The sequence below is a fragment of the Antedon mediterranea genome, chromosome 8 (assembly GCF_964355755.1).
Source record: "Antedon mediterranea chromosome 8, ecAntMedi1.1, whole genome shotgun sequence".
Taxonomy (NCBI): Eukaryota; Metazoa; Echinodermata; class Crinoidea; order Comatulida; family Antedonidae; genus Antedon; species Antedon mediterranea.
Genome location: NC_092677.1, coordinates 8,812,311 through 8,823,604, shown reverse-complemented (window position 1 = coordinate 8,823,604; position 11,294 = coordinate 8,812,311). Strand labels below are relative to the sequence as shown.

The following is an 11,294-nucleotide window of genomic DNA, read 5'->3' as shown; positions in this document are numbered from 1 at the left end:
ATACTTAATATAAACAAATTGTGATCTTAATTATTTCATGCTTTCCGTCTCATGGTTAATATTTGCTTTCTGTCTCATGGTTATTTTATTTTGTTTAATTTAACTAGCCGTTACGTACATTACAGTATATTAACGCATGGAATGATTATTATTATCATTATTAGGCTAGGACATTAGTTATAATAATAGTGAAATTACACTATTTTTATTGTTCCCTGGTTATATTACTTATCCGTTGAGTAGCCCTAACAAACAATTTTTAATTGAATCTTATACTTAATATTTATGAAATTCAACCGTTAGTTAGTTAGTGGTTTTAGGTTAGGCTTAAGTATTTGACTTTAGGCCCTAACCAATTTGAAAATCAATTAGCATGCACGCAGACGTCCTATAATTACGTAAACGTTAATTATGATAAAGCAAAAACTCACCAGACAAATTATTAATTTACAGGTGTGCAAAATGGGCCCAGAACACACGACGCGCGGATTTGAGAAGGAAACCAAGTTCCTATTTACATCGTAATTGCCGCTTGTGCAATATTCATTTCGAAGAATCTCAAATACTGATGGTCACAAGAAGACTTGTATGGAATGCAGTCCCTACAATATTTGATGTCCCATGGTAGATGAATTTAGAGCCTCCCTGAAGGAAGTTATGTGCAACAGGATGTTAATTCCGTTAGGGAATTCGAATTGCCTAGAAGACACTGATCGACAGCTAAATGGAATTGATGCAATAATGATGGCCCAATCATCATCATCATCATCATCATCATCAACGCCACAATCGCATCATGTTACCGATCAAGAAGACAACGATGCCACCACTGACGACGACTGCTGCTTAGAAGACTTTGAGATGACTCAGCTAAATACTTTAGTATATGTAGCCGGTTACGTCGTCAAGAAAGTAAGTGTAAAGCGCAACTGCGATATCTGTAACAGTGCGATGCGAGAAACCAATCGAAAACTGGAAGACCCAAGGCAGTTCCTAACACATTTTAAGTCTTATATGCCCATCAACCAGTACAACGACTTCGGAGGATTAATTATGCCTACTGAAAATGTAGTTAATGTCCTATCTATCTGTGAAAAGATTTTTGTTTCTAACTTTAACAAATACTTACATACATCAAACATCAGCAGAAAAATAAAGTTAAAAATCGCTACCATGTTACATAGATTTGGTATGAAGTTGAATCTTTGTTCACCAGCAATTGAAACATTGCTAATTGAAACGTACGTAAACCTACGCATATTCTATGCTGTTAAATTCTTCAACAGAGACATAATCAGTGATAAGAAGAAGAGTAAAAAATTAATTAAAGTATCACATTTATGAGGTATGGTAAAGTTGTAGGAGGTCTGTACGCGCCCTGGTCTGTGCATTATCGGCTAGAAATGATGATCATTACGACAGTCAATTGTATGATGATTGAATAATTGTAAATATGATGATTTTATTTCAATGTTTCTACATTTTTTATATTTCCTCTGGGTGGCCCGTGCATCATTTTGCAATAGTTATTGAGTTAATTTTAAACTGAGACTACTATAACATAACTAATTGCTATCTCAGGTTTTAAATAAATTATAATAACAAATGAATGTCATGGCGAATGATGGGTACATAATGCAGTAGTCCTAGTATGAATTGTCTCAGAATTGACTATCATAATCTGTTTCATGTCATGACTGTAGGCTTAAGCCTATGATTGTTTATAAATATATTCCTAAAAATTACTGCAATAAAATAGTCGAAGTAGTGATTTTAAAAAGTGACTTCTTGTTCTTTTTTAATTGTTTATAACACACTATTTGACTAAAATATTTTCCTAATATGCACTGTTTTGCTGCTGGATGAAAAGTAGTATATAAGATCTTTGGAATAAACCAAAGATCATATAATATTATTGTGATGAAAAAAATTGAGTATTCAGTTACAATACAGTAGACATATCTGATCCATAAATCTACTCGTTTGAGCAAGAGGGCGCCCTATAAAATGAGCTCCATGTGTGTTACATGAATTGCACGTAGAATTCCGAGAGTGTCCTATCTTTAGATTATAAGATCTTTGCCAAAAAAGAACCACAGGCGCGACCAAAGATACTATAGCGCCACGAAGTGGCGCAAGATAGGGAACTCCTATCTCTTATACACTGCGCATGAGTGAAATTCCATGGGCAGCCATTCCGGCAAGCAAGTTACGCGATCACATACCCCGGAAGTGTATAATAAACCATTGAACCACATCCACGTGTGACGTGTTATTGTTTGTTCGGGAAGTTTTCTCGTGTTGTATTGGGTAAATTGTAGTGGTAAGTTTTTAGAATATATATTTTTTTGTTAGTAAACATTAACAAAATTATTAAATTGTTGTTTAAATTTAGTTCAGGCAGGCGTTTCTCTGCGCAATCCGATCTAGGGCCTAGTACTAGTAGTAGTAGGCCTGGGCATATTTAATGCCGAATACTAGGCCTAGTTTAGTTAGTATGATTAATAAAAAAAAGTCTGGGAGGATGAATGATATTGATTGGCGTCTTGATGATAGATGGATCAAACAAGGCTTGGATGGATGGAAGATTAAGAAAAAAACTGAAGCTGTTCGGGAATTAGGAATTTTTAATAAAAATGTACAAGACAATATAGCGTTTTATTAATAATAACATTAACAGAAATAATTAAATGTAATGAAATCAAAAATCGTGAGGATGTTGTTATTGTTGTTAATTTGTCGTTGTCTTGCTTTACATGTTTGTTTGTCTTGTTTTGTTTCTGTTTGTTTAAACTCCAATATGATTACAATTTCTTAACTGGCTACCCGTCACAAGTTTTTTTGGAGGGAAACCTCCAAATGTTATTACTTTCTGGGTGTTGCCTCTTAATTATTTATATTTAAATTGTTATTTTGTTTACTTTGAAATGATAAGAAATAAATGTTATTATGAATGAATGAATTGTTTGTTTTTTTTATTTAATAAATTTAAATTATAAATTTGATCCTCATATTTATTTAGTTAATTAATGTAAACATTTTTGAATACTTACAATTATTAATAAATAGTATATTGACTTTTGTTTTGAATTTAAAAATGTATAGTATTTTAAAATACTATAATAAGTAATCAAATGATTATGTAACAGTTCGAAAAGTGACCTAATAATTTAATGATATATTTTTCCCTATTTCAGAAAGATATAAGTCTGTCATCATACTGTAAAATTGAGAAGATAGATGATTGAGTGCAAAGTGGTATTTTACACAAGAATTAAATACAAAGGCCAGAACTGATGGACAATTATATTTCAATAGTAATAATAGTTTATATTTTTGATTCTTGAAAAGGAGCAGTATCCTATGGGATTACAAATAAAATCACTATTTTCACACACCTCATACTTTTAAGTGAAAGGAAATAACCAGAATTCAGTTATTATCAGTACTGTTGTTTAGGCCTATTGGCTTCTTTTGTAATACAAGAAATCAAAATAATAGAATTTTCCTTGTATTTAAGAAGGCTAAAACCATACATTCGTAATTTATTTATTGAGTGTATTTAATTATTCCATCATTATTTATTAATATTGTATAAAGTGAGATTTTTCAGTATTTTTATTGCATTTTAATCCTGTCTGTAATATTGAAAGTTGAGCTAATAAAAGTGGGTTGAAAAGAACAAATTATGATTATGAATTTTTAAAATTAATATTTAATACTTTTACTTTTTTGAAATTAAAAAAATGTAACAATTGTTTTTGTATCTAGTAATGTTTGTACAGTATACTACAGTTGTGGCAGATCGTAGTAAAATTCCCCTTGCAATGAAATAACTTTGTAGGCCTGAAGCACACAAAATAGAAAGAGAGGGTCCGAACAGGGGAAAGAACATCCCCCTGCCCATTAATTTTTTTTTTTTTTTTAAATTAAAAAGACAGTTTTGGACAATATATTTGGCAATTATTACAATTCATCTCCAAAAAAATGCTTCTCTCGCACATAAACTAAGCCATCATCCCAGCCTAGGCCAAACGCGGCCGACCTTGGGCGTGAAGTGCGTAGCATCGCGCTGCGCCCCGCGACACTATTTATAACTATGCCTCAACCGACTGCCTACAAAATTCGTCCTTCATACAGTCAGTGTTTATTCTGTAGCCGTTTGAGGTTGGACAGTGATATACGCATATGTAAGTGTAATATCAAATGGAGTAAATTTATATAATCGAATTTTATATAGATGTTCTTTCATTTTGACGCGAAAGATAAAATAAAGTCGTACTGTTTATCGCGTAGATGTAAATCCTATTTGTTTTCATTGATTTGGTGGCGTGCCGCATTGCCTACTGGGTAATCCGCTTGCCGGAATGGCTGCCCATGGAATTATCATTTTTTGAGCGTCAGTTCCATATCTTGCGCCACTACGTGGCGCTATACGATCTTTGGGCGCGACGACCCCTGCTCCGATCCTATTCTTTGGAATTGGTTGTACGCACGCGCAACAGAGGGCGTGTAGCGTAATCATAAAAACATATTGTGTAATAAAATCAGATACTTTATTATTACAGAATCTGTTCATTGGATGTAACATTGAAAGGTCAGTACATTCTAATAAATACTATTAATCAATACCAATATAATTTGATAATTTTAGACTTCTGATATAGGCCCTATTTAAGAAGAAATAGCGGTCTCTAGCCAGGCCGACCAGGCCTAGGCTTCCTAACTAACTAGCCTAGGCTAGACTAGTAGGCCTACCGGCCGGGCGAAGGAGAGCAGGGTACGCAGGCTGATTGACTAATATAGGCCTCTGGAGAAACGCAGAGCTAGGCCTAACCTAGTTAGTTGGTAATCTACCCTACTACTAATTGTAACAAAAAATAATGTACTCAGTAATAGGGAACTACATTCATTTTCTAGGCCCTTGTTTGAAATTAATGATACTGAACAACTTGTTTTTCAAAATTGCATTTCTCATTTTGTTTGTTTTTTGTTAATTAAACTTTATTATAAAGAGATATGAACTTAGACTTTAGATAATTGTAATCTATTTTATTATATTAAGTGAAATAACTAGGCCTAGGTTAAATTTTCTAAAGATTTCATTGATCAAGTTTAGTAGAATTATTTTACAATGCAAAAATAATAAGTGTTTGCCATACTCAGGTTATTTTGGGTTTATATTGTTCAATTCCCTTTGTGACAAGCTATTTTGCAATTTTCTAGAAAAGAATGATTTAGTAATTAATAAAAAACAATACTTCCTCATTGCATCAAAAGAAACCATCTACCATGTAAATTGAATCTTAGACACTGTTTCCTTTTTGTGTATGTATTTTGTTTTAAAAATATTGTATTGGGAATTCACAGAGTACCTTAAAATAAACATCTAGTAGTAGTACTTAGGATCCACTAGCAATACTGTAATTTAGATATGATGACAAAGGTTAACTACCATGTCAGTACCGTAAATCTTCTAATTGTAACCCTGGGTTATTATTCTTTGATTAATTTTTAGGGTGGGTTACTATTAGAAGGGGGGTTACTATTAGAGTAGTGGTTTACTATTAGTAATCTTAAATTAGGCACCTGGAAATAGTAACCCACCCCCAACTTTTCCGGTCAGCAACTCATTATCTGAAATAAACAAATTTGGTTGAACTCTAACTTTAATTTATAAACTCAAAAACACTCAATCCTCCTCCACTCCTGATATGATATGATATGAGATCAACATGCATTATCTCCTTATTTTCAAAATATGGCTGTATCAAAAGTTTTTGTGACTCCAATAGTAACCCCCATGGGTTACTATTAGAGTGAGTTATTATTATTATTACTCGCAATGCATGTTGGGATTTACAGCGGGCTGCTTAAATTGTTACTGTAGAATCAACTTATTTTCCACATTTTTAACCATAGAGGAAAACAGTTATCGCAATACAGTAGGACCATAATATACTGTATAGTATTTATTTTATATTAAAAAAATGTAGTTTGTGACCTTAAATTAGATCTAAAAAATGTAGGGAATGGGACTTTAAGGGATTTAGTAAAAAAAATGAAATTAATTATGATTATATGATTCCTCCGAGTCCATGGAGCTATAAAATTAAATATAATTTTGTATATAGTAGTTATCCTTGATTCCTCCATGATTATACCACATGGATAGAATGCTATTTATCCATGATTATACCCTACAGCACTTTGACTTACAATATAATACCAGGCACCAGAGATTTAAAGGGCGTCTTTATGAGATGTCATATCTTTATGCAAATAGGTCAAAGGTCAGTTTGCATTAGACTGGTACTTGAATCAATTATCAACTGTTCAACAAATACCAATTTTTCACATGGTTCACTCCCACTGCATGAGTGACTGAAAAAAGCTGTGTTAATACCTGTATAATAATGCATTCATATACTTATCCTATTGTGTTTTTTATATTATAGTCTTTGTGCGTATTATTACTGAATATTCTTGTGAAAAATGAAGCCCGAATTTAGTAAGGTAAGCAAATGAGCTCCTTTTATTTTTACCTTCTATTGATAATTAGTTAATTCTGTGGATACACAGTACTTGTTGGATTAAAATAGATGTTTATTTGAAAATTGTGTAATCACATAATTTATTTGTTTATAAATAAATAATAATATAATTATCAATTGTTGTTTTATAATTAATAAACAACTTATTTATTTATTAATATCTTAACATTTGGAGGGGCGCCCAATTTAAAGATTGCTTGCTGTGGCATCCCTATTCCATTTGTTTACTTTCTTGCATCATATGTTCATTATTGGTGTATATGTGTATTATTTGTGGAAATACAGGTACTGTACTGTAAATGTTATTAATAACATAATGATATACAGTACAGTATGTCTAGACACAAGCACACTGTATATTTTATAGACATGTTTAGAATACCAATGAGAAGGAGTGTTTTGTATTAGAGTACAGTAGATCAATATGGTAAAGCAAGCTACAATATCATCTACAGTACTGTACATTTAAATACTCTTGTGTCTAATATTGTGTAGTTCAATTGATGGTTTCAATTTGAAACCACCACAAGCATTGAAGTTATAAGTTACGTGTGTAGAATTTCCTCTTCCTCAAAAAACATAATTTGCACATTATTGTGTGTACACATAGATTTTTTAGAGGTCGTTGAATCCATGGTTGAATATTCATACAGTACGGCCCATAATGATAGACTTACAGTACAAGAACTTCCTTGTTTCCTCACATAAAAAGATAAACTTTAAAACATGAATTAATTCCATTTTTTACACCCGTTTCTATGGAGTATCGTATTGTTTTTTTAGAGAAGCACGCCATCATCAGTTTCCAGCAATTGGCTTGTATACAAATTTGTTGTTGTGGTGTTTAAAACTAATAAAATAATACATTTTTTTTCTTTGTTTAGGACAAAATCTAATTGCTCCTTTTCATTCATGATTTTTATAGCAGTAGAATTGTTGACATGGTCCCTAAATATATTTCTGATTTCTTATTTTTGCAGGCGATAATCGAAAGGTGGAAAAGTATTGATACTTTGACAAGATGCAAACATAATCATGCAATTAAGATCTGCTTCTTTGCACCTTTTTTGTTTGGCAAATCATACGTTCCAGAGTGTTGGCTTAGATGGCTACAAGAAGCAGGCTTCCTGAAAAACGCAAAGTATGTAACCTCTCTTAGGCCGGCCCTTGTTTCCGCAGCCAAAACAAAAGTTAATTTTTTAACTAATAAAGTGCGCATGATCATTACCCAACAACCAGATGCCCAATCACAACGCAAAAATGTGTCCTTCAGGTCAAAGGTTAAAAATTATCAAATTTATCCTATAATTATCTAATTAGATAATTATCAGTTAATTTTTCTCTACAACTAAAACCTGGTTCCATATGCAGTTTATCGGTTATTTTTTGGCTGTGGAAAGATGCTATTTTAATACCTGTGGTATCTTGTAAATTATTTATCATAATCTTAGCATTTAATTCTTTGTTTATTTTTTAAGCATTTATTTCTTACCATCCTGTCTTTATGATGCAAACATTTTTTTTTTGTGGATTACAGTAAGACCTGACTAAATGCTATCAGTCTTTATATTTCTCACTAACACTAATACAGTAGCTTATTATTTATAATAAATACATTGAGTGTCAATAAATAATGAATTATGAATGGCAGACTATTTTTAGTCCAATGTTTTGTGTGAAAATTCTTTAAAATATTCAAAGATTGTTGTTTAATGAAAGAAGTGTCTTTGTGCTCTTGTTGCTATTGTAGATTGCTTAACAGAATGTTTTTGTTCTCACTGCTGGGTAGTTACGAATACCCTTCTTTCTCCAGACCTTAAACACTGTATACTGTGCATTATTATTCTACTTCAATATTGTTTAATGACTTTGATTTTAGTAATCCAATGTAGAAGTTTATTAATGATGAGTCAGTCACTGTATGATTAGTCAAAAAAGCTATATTTAGTGCATAAACAGGTTAAAGAGCAAACCACGAAAAAAAAAAAAAAAAACTTGTTTTGAAGGAAACTGTGGTATACAGGTGTGCTGTACAGTAGTTCCTCAGAGTATAATGAAGAGGACATTTCTATTAAAAGAATTATAATTGGTAACTAATAATTGATAATCTAAAATAGTAAAATCTTTAAAATAAAATTAACAACTAAACAACAAAATAGGAAATACAATTAGTAACAAAGGCTGATAGGCTCCTCCTCTCGTTAATTATTAAACAATTTTGCTTGGATTGATTCATATTTGTTAACAGACTGATTACTCTTTTATCCAAAGCAATTTTATCGAATTAAGCTATCAAATTTAGATTTGCAATTAGGTACTTTAAAATAAGTTATCAGTAACAGATATCATGATTTCTTAGATGTTCTCCTATGATACCTTTGTTGTGTCCATTAATGCGTTGATAAATATAAGGTATTTTTGTGTGCGTCATACACAGGAGAATCCCAGGTGTAGTTCCACCTCCCAATTCAGACAAATTTCAAAAGGATGGGATTATACACGAGGAACTACGAACCACTTAAATTTGTGTAGTCGTTTTTTAATGCCAATTGTTAAATGAAGGTAAAATGGCTGACATGGTTGACTATTAAACCATAACAGATTTAATGATTGTAGTAACAATAGAGTTGGCGATGCATGAATAATTTAGCATTCTTTGCTTTGTTGAAACTACGTAAATATCACACTGTGTGTATGATGCTCAAAGTTCACTGGGAAATGAAAATACCAAAAATAACAATTTTTGGAACATTCTAGTAAAATGATTTTCATGTACAGTATACAACTTTTTAACAAGTAATGATCCCTGTATAATATTTAATTTTAACATATTAATTATATTTCATTTAATAATAATAGAGTTCTTTCAATTCTTTTATTTTTTTGATGTAGTCATTGCAATAAACAGTGTGTAATATTACGCAAATAAAGAAACTTGATAAATAATTAGTTAAAGATGTATTAATTAGTGTTCCATGACCTTCTCATCAAAATTAACGTCTCTCATTGTTGTGCTATGTCAACATAATGTCAATGATGGCGAAATGTCCCCAATAATGGGGATAGCTATGCAAACAAGTAACAAGTATTGTCCCCAAAAAACATGAAAAATGAAGATTAATTAAATCAGACTTTGAATATGTTATTTTGTAGTTTTAATAAAGTTATTCACTTCCTTCCATAGAAAAATAATGAAAACAATTATGTTTTCACTTGTAAAATGACAAAATAAATGGTTAAATTCAACCAAAATCCTTTGGCTCGCTGGCAACCAATTTGACTATTTTTTGCTTTAAATTCCTTTTTTTTTGTAATCCAATTTTTGCTCAAAGTGGATAACTATTAAAATGGAATATTCAACAACAATTTTTTTAAGAATTATTTTTTCAGGAGGACAATACATCTTTAAACAAAAGTTTAAATAAAATATAGTTACTGTCAAAGTCTTTTTTTTATTAACCATTATAGAACACATTTTAAAAATGACTGCTACACTGGATGTAAAACCTAACCTGTTATTTTTAAATCAGGGTTTATAAATTAAAGGCTTGTAGAAAATCATGATTGTAAAAACCCCAGGTTCCGCTGCATTACAAAAATAGTAGGCATACATGTATTTTTAATTCATTTTGTTTTCTTTTGTAGAAAACTGGAAGTGACGTGCCATAAAGATTCCTTCTTCTTTGCCCTAGATACACTGGATAAAATATTTAATGCATTAGTAAAAAAGATGGTAAGATTCATATAAAAATCATTGCTATTTCCATTTGTACAAAAGCCACATAATTATGAGAATTATTTATACTCATTTTTACGTCAGATGGAGAGGTTATTGGCCGGATTTTTATCTAGCTTTACAGAATTATGTCTTTTTTGGGCACCCCTTTCCTGTAAACTTAATGAGGGGAAACTGCACATTGAGAAAGGTTACATTACAGAATGTATCTTATATGAAAAGAAATCTAACAAAAAGAACTGATTCATCATATGGTGTTTTACTGTAAAAACTTACTTTACTTAAGCGTGGTTCCCACTAGCGACGCAACACAAGGACGTAACGCAACGCAAGTGAATTGACCAATCACAAGCGATGGCTTATTCGCTTGTGATTGCGAACTGTCTATAACTTCGCTTGTCATTGGTTAAAACGCTTGCGTTGCGTTTACGTCCTTGCGTTACGTTCTAGTGGGAACCAAGCTTAAGGCAAAAAGATTGATTTGTCATTGGATTATTCAAATTGCCGCTTGTCGTTGGTCAACTCGCTTGTGTTGTGTCTATGTCCTTGCATTTTGCATTTCTAGTGGAAACCATGCCTTAAGCTCTGTCTACACTGAATTAAACTGAATGCGTGATGTGCCCATATGGACACGGTGATGTCATATCACTGCCATGTTGCCAAACTAATATGATAGTGAAGACAGAGCTTAACTTAACGTATTTACTTATTTAAATTATTTCCTGCTTTAGAATGTTTCTCTTTAATATTTAATGTTTTTTCCTTCTTTTCATAGGAAATTCCAATTTTCTTCTATTCATGTATGACAGTAGTTGAAGACATTGATTCCGTAAGTAAATGTTAAGAATGCCTCTGAGGTGTGCCATTACAGCCCACTTAAATTTGATAATATTTTACACACTAATAAGATGCAAACAGCATACTGTACCTACAGCACACCTGAATGTGCTTAGTAGTGCAATTTGTAGCTGCTAAATTGTTCATAAAATTTAATAGGATAGTGG

General features: G+C 31.7%; 1 protein-coding gene across 1 annotated transcript in view; it reads left to right on the top strand.

The window, feature by feature from the left end:
- The first annotated feature begins 4,511 nt into the window (after positions 1-4,511).
- The window catches only part of LOC140056075 (uncharacterized), a 37,196-nt gene continuing 30,413 nt past the window's right edge, over positions 4,512-11,294 (top strand). The window contains exons 1-5 of the mRNA XM_072101312.1: positions 4,512-4,597; positions 6,459-6,516; positions 7,535-7,695; positions 10,200-10,287; positions 11,066-11,119. Coding sequence (XP_071957413.1) covers positions 6,496-6,516; positions 7,535-7,695; positions 10,200-10,287; positions 11,066-11,119 — 324 coding nt within the window. The 5' untranslated portion in view covers positions 4,512-4,597; positions 6,459-6,495. The remainder of the gene's footprint in view (positions 4,598-6,458; positions 6,517-7,534; positions 7,696-10,199; positions 10,288-11,065; positions 11,120-11,294) is intronic.